We start from the raw sequence: 13,775 nt of genomic DNA on the forward strand, positions 1-13,775 counted from the left end.
ACCCAGGTTCTGACTCGGCTTGAGGCAGCTGTCTGTATGCTAGTTCTAATTTGGGTGATTCGCAGACTATTTTTCAATGGGTTTTTGGTGGGAGATGTGAGGATTTGGGAGGGTCTTCTTGGAGGCTTAGGGGTACAAAACAGGGCTCTGGGGGACACATTTGGACTACAGGTTACACTTTCCCCACTCTTGCCCAATACTAACAAACAGAAACAATTAATGAGGGTAAAACAGAGGCAAATTCTTGTGGGTTATGCCACTAACTCCAGGGAAGAAAGAACTCACACTTCCAATCCCACAACTATATTTCAAAAGAATGAAAGCAACACCCATCCCCCCCCCCCTGCTAAGCAAACCTGGTAAAAGATGTGGAAGCTCCTCTCCCCAGGGTTCCTCATGACCACCCGCGATTTCTCCAGCAAAAAGTTGGATATCTTGCCTCCGTCAGGTTCCCCACCCGGACTAAACTGGATTTCAAAGTACTTCCCCTGGAACAAATAAAGGATGCAGATTGTTGAAAATGGTTTAAATAAATATTAGCCTCAAATGCTTAAGCTGTGTCATCTTGCTTGATGAAGCTGGATAATGAAAGAGGGCAAAGAAAAACACAGAAACCCTCCCAAGCATTTTCTAGGCAAAGGGTGAGTCTCCCGTATCTGGAATTCCAAAATCTGAAATGCTCCAAAATCCAAAACTTATTCCATGGGTGGATGAAATAGTAACACTTCTGATTTCTGACGTTTCAACGTACAAAAACTTTGTTTCATGCACAAAATTATTAAAAATATTGTGTAAAATTACCTTCAGGTGATGTGTACAAGGTGTATACGAAACATACAGGAATTTCATGCTTAGACTTGGGTCCCGTCTCCAAGACCTCTCATTACATACATGCAGATATTATATATATACACACACACACACACACACACACACACACACACAATCCAAACTTCTAAATACTTCTGGTCCCAAACAAATGTGTTGTTGCCTTGCTTTTTTCAGCAAATGAAAAGAAAGAAGAGGAGAACTTACAAACCGGCTGGAATTGTTGTTCCGAACTGTCTTGGCGTTTCCAAAGGCCTCCAAAAGAGGATTAGACTGCAAAATGATGTCCTTCACGTGCTGGAAACCAAAAGTTGAAGAGGTCAACTGAATGTAGCCAAAACAGTGCAGATAAAAATGTGCTTCCTTAAACTTCCATTTGCTGGAAAAGGCGAGCAAGAGGGTCCTCTATTGGACCGATGGGTGTCTATTTAGAATAGGATGAGACTGGGGACTGACCGCTAGATTTGGTCAGATGCTGGTCTGATGCAGGACAACTAACATAGTCTTTTGTAAAGGGGCCTGATGAACCACATTTTTGCACTATGGTTCCCAACATCCCTCAGCAAACAGGGTGACTAGTGGATTCTGGGAGCTGTAGTAAATTATGAGTTTCCAATTATGTTTCCAATTATGAGTTGGAAAGTATCTATCTCTTTCACGCTATACAATTGTTGCATTTTGATATCACATTGGGTGCATCTTCACTGTAGAAATAATGCAGTGTGACACCACTTTATCTGCCATGCCTCCCATCCTACAGAATCCCTGGATTTAGAGAATGCTAAAGACCGTGCAAAATTACAGATCCTAGAATTCCATAGGATGGAACTACAGCACTTAAAGTGATGTCAAAGTACCAGTACATTATTTCTACAGTGTAGATGCATCCTATAACGGTCATAATCGCATTCTAGAGAATCCTGGGATTGGCAGTTCAATGAGGCATTGCCAGAGAGCTCTACTAGCAGTGAATTCTCAATAATTTGTGAAATTACAATTTCCAGGGTTCCACGGAGTTACTGTGGGACCAAACTATGTGGCATGAAACAGATGTAACCCAACTCCAGTGCCGCTCAGCCTCTTCACATTTGTCCTTCCCTCGGGAAATCAAGTATATCCCTTTAAATACCTGTTTTTAGCAGAAGTTCAGTTTGCCTTTGACTTCTGCAAAAAAAAGAGGGAAGACTCACAGCCCCCAAATAGCTGTAAAAGGTTATTTATAGTACTCGATTAAACCCGTTCCAGAACCAACACACGGTGCAGATTTCCGTCTGGTGGCTCATTCTCTGGCTACTGACAGACAGTTATCATTGTCTCCTCTGGTAAAAACAGGAAGGACACGATCAACATGGAGTACAGTAAAGCAAATAAATTAAAGGGAGCTAAGCAGCAAGGAAAACAGCTGCTCAGCAGAAGGAAGCCACTACCGTTTCCCTACAATGTCATGTCTCTCCATTCGGCTAATGAGCTTGTAAAAAATACTCATCGGCCAAACTCCCAAACAAGTTCACTGCATTAGCTCCCACCCTTGAAACCCATTGACACTGAGGCTGGAATCTTGCTGGTGACGTAAGGTGGCATACCCCAGAGTTACACAGGAGTATGCCTTTTTTTAGGATTTTGCAGAAGGAGATATTCAATACCTCCATGTGCAATGACTCCCCTCTAAGCTCCAGAGAATATTCTGCTTTTCTCCAAAATCGCAGCAGGAGAAAGTGAGGAGAAGTAGATGAAGGAATATAAAGTGCCCTTTGTTTACCCATTTTCTTTTTTTAACTAGGGTATTTACTATCTTCCGCCACTAAATCCCTTTCTGCCCACCACCTTGTGGCATAGAAACAGAACTAGGTAGGGTGGAAGCTTATGCAGTGATAGATATCATGTGATCTAGTGGATCAGGCTAGCTAAGCATCAAATAGTCTGGTCAGCAGAGGAAAGGCTATTCCCAGATGACGAATTTAGCCACTGCAACAACTTTGCATGGAATAGCTGCAAGCTAAATTCCTACATCTGTGCAATCACAAAAAGTACCACCAGTCTCATCAGTATCTACTCACCTTCACTTTCGGACCCCCTCCTGATATTTTGGAGATATAACTCATGATGTACTTGGCTCCTACAGTTTTACCAGCACCGCTTTCACCACTATGGGGGGAAAATTAGGAGATATTTCAAGTCATGCAAAGCAGATGCCCCAAGACAGAGATCTGGAATTAAAGGTATGAGGAGCCTCACAAACGATATGGTTTTGAGCTCAATTTCTTAGTCCTCCTGAAGCACTCCTACTGTCTCTTGTCCGTGGAAATCGTAAACTTCCACTCTTGCTCTGCAATGGTCTTTATGGTTTGCCATTTCTTATGACACCAACGCCTAACTTCCTCACAATACTGGAGTAAGAGCAGTGCTTTAAACTCAGTATCTGTGTGCAAACCAGGTTAAGATGCAACAGCAAATCACAGTTTGCTGGAAACCAGGAATAGGAAGGCTTCTAACTCATTTGCACAAGAGAAAAGTGGATGTGCAATCCTGGAGCTGCTTCTAAACCATGGTTTTTTAGGACTTGGATGGAAACTGTGTAGCCTGCGAGTCTCACTGAGTTTAACCAAGGACTTCTGTGTGACCTACACAGCCTGAAGAAAATGAAGATGTAACATGAAAATGGAGAATAGCCCCCCCCCCCCCCCCCCCCCCCCCCCCGAGGCCTCCAATGGCATGATTCTCCTAGAAAACAAAGTGCACCTTGCTTTACTTTTATAGTTTTATTGATCAGGAACCTGATAAGGTTGCTGAATATAAAGCTCATAAAAAGCAAGCAGGACAACAGAACAATATTTATGGACTACAACAAGTGGATACAAGGCCCCTTCATGCTGCTCTATTTCCTTGCCAGCCCTGTTTAAAGATCAGTGAAATCCCTCCAGGGAACTGTGGTCATTCGGCAAAAGGATTCTTTCAGAGCGACTGTCCACCAGTTCCTCCCTCTTCTATTGCTTTTCCAATAAGCCCAAAGCAAAATGCAATTTCTTTTCTAATTCTGACCTCCTTTAGGGATGGAGTTCCGCAAAAACATGCATCTTGAGTTTCAAGAACAAAGCAAGGTATAAGTGACTCAAGACCACGGAGGGAAAAGAAAACATTATGTATTCTGCATCCATTTCTGGGAATTCTATTTTGACGACTATTAAGTGTTCCCATCTACAGTTACAAAATACTGCCGATGTATGTTGAAAGCATTTTCTAAGCCAACATAAAGAGAGAGAAAAGTGAGGAGTAAACTTATGAGTAATGACTAAGTTATAAAAAGAAAGCCTTCGCCAATCCTACAGTTTCTCTCATTTCCAAAACCAAGTGCCCACCCAGTAGTAGATTATGCATGCCACAGGTCATTTAAAAACAAATAGCCAACACTTCTGACCCACCATTTTTGAATCCCAGAAGGAAGAAGTTAGTATTTATTAGTAGTAGGAATTATTAACTTTATTTATACATAGGCTTTTATCCATTTCACTTATATCCCACCTTTCCCCCAAACCAGAACTTTAGGATGCTTGCAAATTAAAATGAACACAATACTATTAAAACATGCTAAAGGTCGACACTAAAACAGAATTAAACTATTACAAGCTGAGACTTTGAGAAGCTCTTTCTTTAAAAACATTAGAGGGAGATATAGGCTGGAAGCCTTTTGGTTAGTCCCAACTAGACTAGTCCCACTGAATCAATTATTTGATGGTGAGTCAAGATGTAGATAAATCTAATTAATTTAATGGGTCTACTCTGCTTAGGACTCACAACTGGATATAGGCCATAGTCTGTCAAATACAGTAGTGTGGACCTAAGCCTTGTAGGACTTTATAGAATATATAAATATGTATTTATTGTAGTGACTAACCAATGGAACAATCTGAATGTTGAAAAGGTGAAACTTTCTGCTAAGTTCTGCTTATTAATCACTCTAATAATTATCAACACACACACACAACAGTGAAACTAATAGAGATGAATAATCTAACACAGCAAGTCTATACTTCACTTATGCCATCTGAGCAGCTAATGGATTACAGTTTCCAACATCTTCCAGCCAGCCTGGGGGATGCTGGGATCTGCCGTTTTACAAAGCAAATCCTAGCCAAGAAGGCACTGGGGAGAGTCACAGGGACATTGCATCTCATATGCATCTTTATTATGGCCACGCCATAATAAAGATTTCTTGAATCCCAGCACGCTAACCACTGCAGCACAGCAGTCTTTTCCACTGCACTCCAGCAATCGGGTGGCAGGACTAAGCACCTTAGACTGGCTGCAAAGAAAATGGATGCATTTTCTTTGGTTTTAGCCACAGTGAGCCATTATGTCTCAACTGGGAATGGTGTCCAGTTTTCACTATGGCTTATCGGAACCAAAGCCAATCCATAGCAGCAACACATGATGGATTGTGTCTACGACCGTGATGCAACCCACAGCAGCCAAAATCCTATTTCAATCTTGCATACAATGCCTCTTCAGTCTCTTTTTCATTTTCATTTTAATAGTACTAATGCATAGCTTTAGTGATTTATTCAAGCCTATCGTGGAGCTTGGCTTAGGCTGCTAAACTGTCTGTACTTCTCTTGCCCTCAAATAAATTGTACCTATGGAGGTTTGGGAACTGCCAAACAAGTGTGCTGGATCATAATGCTGTGTTCACTTACTTAGGGGTAAGCCCCAATGGCTTCTGTGTGGTTTACTTTTGAGTAAACACATCTAAGGCTGTGCCACAGAATACCCGGCTTTATGTATTTCATCATGCAAATGCTTTGGGGTTTTTTTCTCTCACTAGAGAGATCATATTTCCCTTCTACTACAATGTTTGTTTCTGTCTTGCAGGTATTAATGTCATATTTGGTATCACATATATTTACCTTCCTTGCCTAAACCCAGATTTAAATGGAGTTGGTTTAGGGCTGGGCAATTTATTTTATTTTATTTTATTTTTTGGTTATGTGGGTTTATTATCGTCAGCTTTTCTTTTATCTTGCTGTTATACTTGTTGTTAAACACTTTGGACATCTCCATTTAGAGGGACAAAATGGGTTGCATATTTGATTGTGAATATTTAAAACATCCGATTTCTATGTATGGGTGTGAAAGCTGGATAGTGAAGAAAGCAGATAGGAAGAGAAGTTTGGGATATTCTTCCAAGGCACCAGTTCACTCTATGCATCTGAGGAAGCAAACCAAGTTTACAAAAGCTTATGCTACAACATCTTTTGCCCAGTTAGTCTCAAAGGTTCTGTAAGATTCCTTTGCATACTACAGTTTGTAGGATGAAGATCATAATCTGCCTGCCATGAAGCTGTTTATGGGGGACAGGACACATTAGCCTGCAGGAAATAAGCATTTTCTGGGTGGTTTGATGTGCATCGCAAAGCGTACAAGCTTAAAACAAAAGAAAGAGCCACTTTCCCAACCATGTCACTGTTTCTCTCCTTTGCTCTTCAGCCACACACAGGGAGAATTCCTGTAAGCAGTAGAGGGAACATTTATTTTTAAGCTCCAAAAACCAGAAATAGAACACAAAAAGCCACAATGATGATATGTTTGAAGGGGAAAGAAAACAAGGCTGGTGGCATCCAGGCCAAAACCATGGGCGCAGGAGGGAGCCTGCCAAGGAAAGGCCCTGACCCTGGCATGGCATCCACTGCCTAAGCAAGATTCTGCCTCAGACAGAAATGAGTACAAAATGATTTCTGAAAGGCAGAGGCATAGCCATCAGTGGGCTCAGGGCATATTGACATATCGAGATAGATTTCTATCTGTTTCTCAGAGTATCAGATATTACTGGCTGGGATCTTGGACCGGGAGCGGATTAGTTTCTCTCCAAGAATCTAGGAATCAGTGAGGTCTGCTCCAAGCAGTGCTGCTTTTTCTAACTGCGCAATTGTGAGACTATCTACAGCAATTACATTTGTCTGGGAATTTTTTCCTAGAGCATCCATTGCTACTGGAACCACTCTTTGTTTTCTTTTCCCAGATAAGAACTCAGTCTCCATTTGTAGCTCTTCTTGTTTCACCACCTTTTCAACTTCTTTTTCTTTAACTTCGCCATCCCGAGGGATTGCCACATCTAAAAGTCAAACTTCTTTTCCCAAAACGGATGTGCCTTACATATTATGCTCTTGTTGTTTCTCAGTTTGAATTGTGAAGACTATCATCCTCATCCCTACCAGCACAACAACTGCTATTACTCCTAACTAATACTATTTTAATAGCATCAAGGCAAATATTGGAAAAAAAATACTACAGATAAAACTGTGATCTATGTAAAGGAAAGATGAAACTGTGGACCACTTTATTCGTTTGCGCCACAGGATCACACAGACTGTCAGAGAAGAAAAGGCTGCAATTATATATTGGAATTCATGGGGGAAAATATGATTAACCATCTCTAGAAAAACCTCTGGGAACACAAGTTTAAAAATGATAAAGTAAAAACATAATGGGGCTTTAAAGTTCAAAATGAAAACAAGTTGAACATAATACACCAAACATACCTATGATTAAGAAAAAAGTTCTGGATTAAAGAGGAGGCAATCCAGAAGAATCAAAGACAAAGAGGAGGAAAAGATGATAAAATATCAAGAGCTATAAAACTGAGATTCAGCCCCTCTGGGAAAAGAAAACAGTCGTGGTCCCAGTGGGCAAGAGGTGCTCTGGAAGCAATTCCAAATAGAGTTGAGAAAACATCTGAATGGAATCACCATAAACAGGAACACAAGCGCACAGCAGCAAAAAGTGGAACAACTTTTGTCTGATGATATCTCTCAGATTCCTAGATTCCAAATCACTGAGGTCAAAACTCCAGTCAGTAACATCTAGTAGCCTGTGAAACTAAGGCAATGACAACAACGATAAAGATGATGATGATAACAATGACTAGCGCTGGTAGTACTTTGCCACTCCTTTTATGGCTTTGACTGCATTTTAATTTACTGCTGTTGTTGTTTTTAAAAATTTGCACTTATGATGTTGGATATGCACCATTTTAAATGCATATGATATTGTGATTTTGAGACTTGGGATTTAACAATAGAAAGCAGAATCTTCTCTGTTCTCTCCCCGTAGGTCCGCTGTCAAAACAGTAAGCCATTGCTTTTTATTGTCCCAGGACCAACAGATGCCAAAATTGATTTCACTTCACAGTTCTGAAATATGATACAGTCTGACTTCTGTATTTGTGGAGGTTACGTTCTAAGACCCCATCCCACCTCCTCTGGGTACCTGAAACTCTGGATAATAAAGAACCCTATTATTTTGAATGAGACAAACGATTTCCAGCTCAAGCATACTGTAGGGTTACAATGGAGGACCTAGAAATGCCTGGACAGAATATTTCTCTAGGTATTTCTAGGTCTTCCAGAGTGATTCTATGGTACGCTTGGGCCAGAGGTTGACCATAGAATAAGACAGGAGGATCTAGTAATACTAGAGAGAACATATTTTTTCAGACACGGATAAGTGATACTGTTGATATCCAATTCATGGAGAATTGCCATTTCTGGGGGAAGCAAGGATATCCGGATGAAATACAATGCTGCATCCCCATCAAAGCTACTACAAGTAGTCCCCTTGAAACCAATTTCAAAGCGAGTTGAGACAGGTTTTTCTTTCTCCAAATGCAAAACTGAGGCAGAACAGTTCCTTACCTGATTATCACACACTGGTTCTCTCTGTCAATGATCATGTTTCGGTACATATTGTCTGCCAGAGCATAGATGTGGGGTGGATTTTCATACTGAGCCTGCCAGGATAGAAAGAAATGACCAGGCACCGTGTAAGAACTGAGGAAATGGGAAAATGTAAGAACCAACATGGCCTCAGGAAGCAGAAACCTGATACCACCCAGTTCTCCAACTGTAACACTTAAGGTATGTTCTTTTTAAAAAGCAGACTAAGAGAAATTGATACTTGCAGCTCCTTGGTACATTTCAATTTCTTTCTCTCCGAAATAAGGCATCTGCTTGAAGGGATTCACAGAAATCAGCACTGATCCAATGTACGTCTTATATTAAAAACAGTCAAGGTTCATGATGCATTGAACAGCTATAGTGCACTTAGTTGAATCTGTCCACTCTGCATTTTAGCCTGATCTTTAAAGGAAAGTTGCTAAAACCTGTCCCCAAAAAATAGGTGCAGCCCCTTGGATAGATCCTTTCAACTTCAGGCTAAAATTCAGATTCACTGCCCCACTGACAGGCATTTTCTCTAATCACAAATAGCCCCGTGGCCACATCTCTGGTCTCCATCCATGGAATTACATGCTAAGAGCAACCCAATAAACTTAACTTGTCCAAACTATATAATCCGCCCCGCACACTCAGGTCAGCCAGGAAGAATCTGCTGAAGGTCCCAACTGCGCAATATGCAGTGACTTCGCAAAGGGCCTTTTCCATCTCGGCCCCAAAAATGTGGAACAAACTTCCTGACGAGCTCCGTTCCACCACCTCCCTGGATCTTTTCAGAAAGAACCTTACGACCTTTTTCTTTCACCAAGCTTTCCCCCCATGAGATGTGATATTATGCCCTCTCCCTATTGTGTAACGATTTTCGCAATGTTTTTAGATCAATCCAACCAAGCTGGCTGTGTAATAGTTTTTAATATGATATTTTTACATTGTTTTTAATTGATATGTATGTATTTTTATGTTGAATTTTAATCTGTATGCCGCTTTGATCATCGCGGAAAAGCAGGATAAAAATAAAATCTATTATTATTATTATTATTAGGTAAATTCAATGTGGGATGTGTCCACAGTCTCCTTTAAGGTAAGCCCTGGAGATCAGATGACGCTGCAGATCAATGACAAAAGGATAAAGTTATGTGTGGCGCCCCCAGAGGACCACCAGACTGGCCAAAATTGGCCCCATGAATGGGGCAACTCCCATTATGGTAAGCCCATGAATTTCAAAGTGTTTTCTTAGGCAAGAGGTGGTCTTGCCAGTTCCTTCCTCTGAGACAGAGCCTCTAGCAGCTAGTATTCCTTGGCAGTCTCCCACCCAAATACTAACCAGGGCCAACCCTGCTCAGCTTTCAAGATCACATGGGATCTGGTACCTCTGGGGTATTTAGGTGGTGCATTCTAGCCTGCAAGCTCTTAAAACAGTACAGCAGCCAGTCAATTAACTGAATCTTAATTGTTTAAATAATAGAGAGATAACAGAATAACACATTACAGGAGGTTAGACTAATGGGCCATATAATCCAGTTTTGTCTACACTGATCAGTAGCCATGGGTCTCCAGGATCTCAGTCAAAGAATGATCTCTCCCAACATCTGTTGTAGGATCTTTTTGAATTGGAGATGACAGGAAAGAGATGTGGGACATTTTCCAGGCAAACTACACATGTAGTTCCACGTATACCCAGCACTTGCAGTTCATTTATTCATTAACTTAATCTGCATAAATCAGCATATTGAATTATGTATAGGTGCTGCAGCAGACGTCACCAAACTTGAAAGAGGCATTCCTTCTGGTGTGAGACAGAAATACTGGAATGCCTCTTACAAGGCGCCACTTGAGACTTGCAATTTTGGTCACTAATGAGTGCTCTTTCTCAGTTGATCAAAATGTGTTTTATTTTTCACTGATTAAGGTAAGCGACTCATTGTGGCTGCCCCACAGAAGCGCATCAGAATATGTATATTGTATTTGACTAACTGGTAGTCCGTGAGTGACAACAACATCTACAGCTTTACTATTCAAAACACACACGCACACCCTTGACATGGCCACAATTAGAATTCAGTCTTCTACACAAGAGGCCATTGTTGTGTGGACAATAACTGCAACATGATGTCATGGCACTGAAGAAAAAGCCAAGGCAAAGCAACATACATTTTCATTCTGTGAAAAACTATATATAATGTCACATTTTGGAGGAAATCCAAAGAACTATGGGGCACTCCCAGGTCATCTCTAAAGGATGGTGTGAGTACAAAAATTGGTTTGTGTGAGTACAGAAGAATGCACTGAAGCCACTGCTAGATTAACAGTGTTAATATTTTATGGGATGATTCCTTAACCTTTCTCCATAAGGGCCACATTGTAAAAAATCTGCCCATGACAGCTGAATGATTCAGTCGCCAAAGACCAGATGAAAAGATGATGTGGATTATTTCAAAATGGACAAGAAGACAATGTGGCCTATCACTCTGAGCCATGAAGAGGAGAAAGGAAAAAGAGGAGAGCGTTTGCTCTTGTTTTGGGGCATGGCCAGGTTGCTGCTGGAATTTGGGAAGAAAAGGCTTTTGCCCTCTGAATAAAAGAGAAATGCAGAACTCGGTGAAGGGAAAATACAGAACAGATAGAATCATAAAATCCTAGAGTTGGAAGAGACTGCAAGGGCCATCCAGTCCAACCCCATTCTGCCATGCAGGAATTCTCAATCAAAGCACCCCCATTGACAGATGGCCATCCAGCCTCTGTTTAGAGAAAAAGCACTGGTTCCTAACATCTACCCTGCTCTCTGTCCAAAGACTTGACTTCAGCTCAAAACTGGATTTTATTACCGCAGAGATTATGCCAGAGAGTGTGAAAGCTTGGAGCGAAAGAGTGAGCCATTGTGTCTCACATCAATGGAATCCTTTCATAAGGTGATGATATCTCTAGCAGGAGAGCAGGTTTGGCCATCAGGACAGGAGCCATTTTCTCGAGGTGTTCATACTCCTTCCTCCTTGAACACACACACACACACACCTTTCATCTTCAACGGAGACTCTTTAGAGCAATGCTGCAGGACCATAATTTTCACCATGCAATTAACGTTCAGAAGCCAAACCAGAACAACCGGGGTGATAGGGCAAATTACACAATAAAATGAGAAGCAACAGGTGCAGCTTTTCCTGGTGCTAGCATGCCAGGCAATGGGGGGAAAGGACAGATCTGTTGGCTTATTGTCTTTTTAAAAGAAAGCACTCCCCCTCCTCATCACTTCTGGAAACACTGGTGAAAAACACAGGACTTTGTTTTATGTTTACATTCACCACCATTCCCTCCCAGTTGGCTGCTCTGTCTTCACCTGTGTGGTATTTTTACAGTCTTGGTCCCTTTAGTTTTAATGTGTGCCCATCTCTATATGCACCTTAAAGTTGCCTGTCTGATTAATGGTGACCTCATGTATTTCACAGGGTTTTCTTAGGCAAGGAATACTCAGAAGAGGTGTATTCATTAGTCCAGTCTTAGAAAAATAACTAGAAGAATGGTTCTCTGAAGAATTTTATATCCTATATGAAGCCCATCCAATATGAGTGACTGCAGTACAACAGCCTAGACAATGGATAAATACATACTCTGTGTGTGTGTGGAAATTGCCGAAGGAAAAATATAGCACTGGAAAACTGTGTGAAAAATGTTCCGTTTTGGAAAAGTGTTCCACCCCACATCTCCAGATCCCAAGCTTTGATGCAACTAAGAAAGGATACAAATATATAATCATCCATATATCGCTTCTTGAGGTTCTCCACAATGGAATCTTCTGAGATCTTCGAGAGAAGGACCATGTCATCCACACCGCTTTGCTTGACATTGTGACTCTGCCAGTGATATCGATAGTGTCCTTTGCTCCCCTAAGGAAGGAAAGCAAGAGATGTTGGGTTAGTGAAGAGGAACCAGGGATGACATTCTGCCATCAGAAGCAAAAGACAAAACGGTGTCTGTTCCCCATCCCACATAGGCTGTATCCGCACTGCAGAAACAATCCACTTTGACACCACATGAATGGGCATGGCTTAATGCTATGGAATTTGGGGAATTGTAGTTTTGTGAGACATTTAGCCTTCTCTGTCATAGAGCTCTGGTGCCACAACAAACTACAAATCCCTGGATTCTGTAGGAGGGAGCCATGGCGGTGTCAAACTGCATTGTTTCTACAGCATAGATGCAGCCAGAGATACACAGATTTAAATCACACTATTAGCAAACTTGTAAGGTCCTAAACTAAGCCTCACACTATGAACTCTGTTGTTGTGTGCTTTCAAGTTGACCAACTGTTGGCAACCATCTCCTAGAGTTTTCTTGGCAAGATATCTTTACAGCAGGTTTGCTACCGCCTTCCTCTGAGGCTGAGAGAGAGTGCCTAGCCCAAGGTCCAACCAGGGGCTTTCCTTGGCTGAGCGGAGATTCGAACCCTCTTCTCCCAGAGTCCTAGTCCAGCACTCACCAACTATACTGCATTAGCAATTACAGGCTAAAGAAATATAATTATAATCATTGCTGCTTTCACTATGAAAGGGAACACGTTCGGTTACATCCTTGCCCTGCAGGAAGCTGTGTGTGACCCACAAATATTATTTTGGTCAGAGGCTAAAGCGGGTCAAATCATAATCTACTTCAATTAAATAAAAGGGGGAGGGGGACAGAAAAAGTTGACAGCCACTATTCAAGCGTTCAATTCCTGGCTGCCTCTCCCTAAATTCAGTTCCACATGCTGCTCTGAACTTTGGATCCAGATTATATAAAGAAAGATGACTTTTCTTTCTTCCCATGAACACCTTTTCAAGCTTTTGTTTTCAGCAAATGGAAGCTAATTTGTCCCCATCAGAATCTCTTTCTGGTTTTGAGCTACTGGATAATGCTGGAATGAATAGACATTTCCCCCCTAGATCAGCAGCTATCTAGGGAAGGCTGGGACGGCACAGAGGAGCCATCATGGGTTACTCACATATTGCATACTTTAACACAATGCTTCCTAAGCTATCTAAAGCGGGGAATTTGGGCCAATTTATTCCCCAGTGGGCCAGGGACTGGTACCATATTTGTGCCCATCAGCTACAGTCGTTTCTGTTTTTCCTGGCAATTTAACAGGGACTGGCAGCCAATGGCTTGGGAACCAACACTAATCCATCCGCTTTAAGATGCTCTGGTGCCACAACAAATTACAGATCCCAGGTTTCCATGGGATGGAACCAT

The 13,775-nt window shown here is 41.6% G+C and overlaps 2 protein-coding genes across 7 annotated transcripts in view; one reads left to right on the top strand and one right to left on the bottom strand.

Moving 5' to 3' along the window:
• The window catches only part of MINDY2 (MINDY lysine 48 deubiquitinase 2), a 689,230-nt gene that overhangs the window by 129,904 nt on the left and 545,551 nt on the right, over positions 1 to 13,775 (top strand). The gene's annotated exons all lie outside the window — the stretch shown is intronic.
• MYO1E (myosin IE) overlaps positions 1 to 13,775 on the bottom strand; it is a 568,767-nt gene that overhangs the window by 25,005 nt on the left and 529,987 nt on the right. For all 5 annotated transcript variants that reach the window (XR_006104381.1, XM_042471365.1, XM_042471364.1 and 2 more), the window contains 6 exons: positions 12,290 to 12,433; positions 8,780 to 8,869; positions 8,514 to 8,608; positions 2,886 to 2,973; positions 1,036 to 1,125; positions 357 to 488 (listed from right to left, as the gene is read on the bottom strand). Coding sequence is in view for 4 of the 5 variants with exons in the window: in XM_042471364.1 (XP_042327298.1) it covers positions 357 to 488; positions 1,036 to 1,125; positions 2,886 to 2,973; positions 8,514 to 8,608; positions 8,780 to 8,869; positions 12,290 to 12,433 (639 nt within the window). In the remaining variant the exon portion in view is untranslated. The remainder of the gene's footprint in view (positions 1 to 356; positions 489 to 1,035; positions 1,126 to 2,885; positions 2,974 to 8,513; positions 8,609 to 8,779; positions 8,870 to 12,289; positions 12,434 to 13,775) is intronic.

This window comes from Sceloporus undulatus, chromosome 6, assembly GCF_019175285.1.
Source record: "Sceloporus undulatus isolate JIND9_A2432 ecotype Alabama chromosome 6, SceUnd_v1.1, whole genome shotgun sequence".
NCBI classification, from domain to species: domain Eukaryota; kingdom Metazoa; phylum Chordata; class Lepidosauria; order Squamata; family Phrynosomatidae; genus Sceloporus; species Sceloporus undulatus.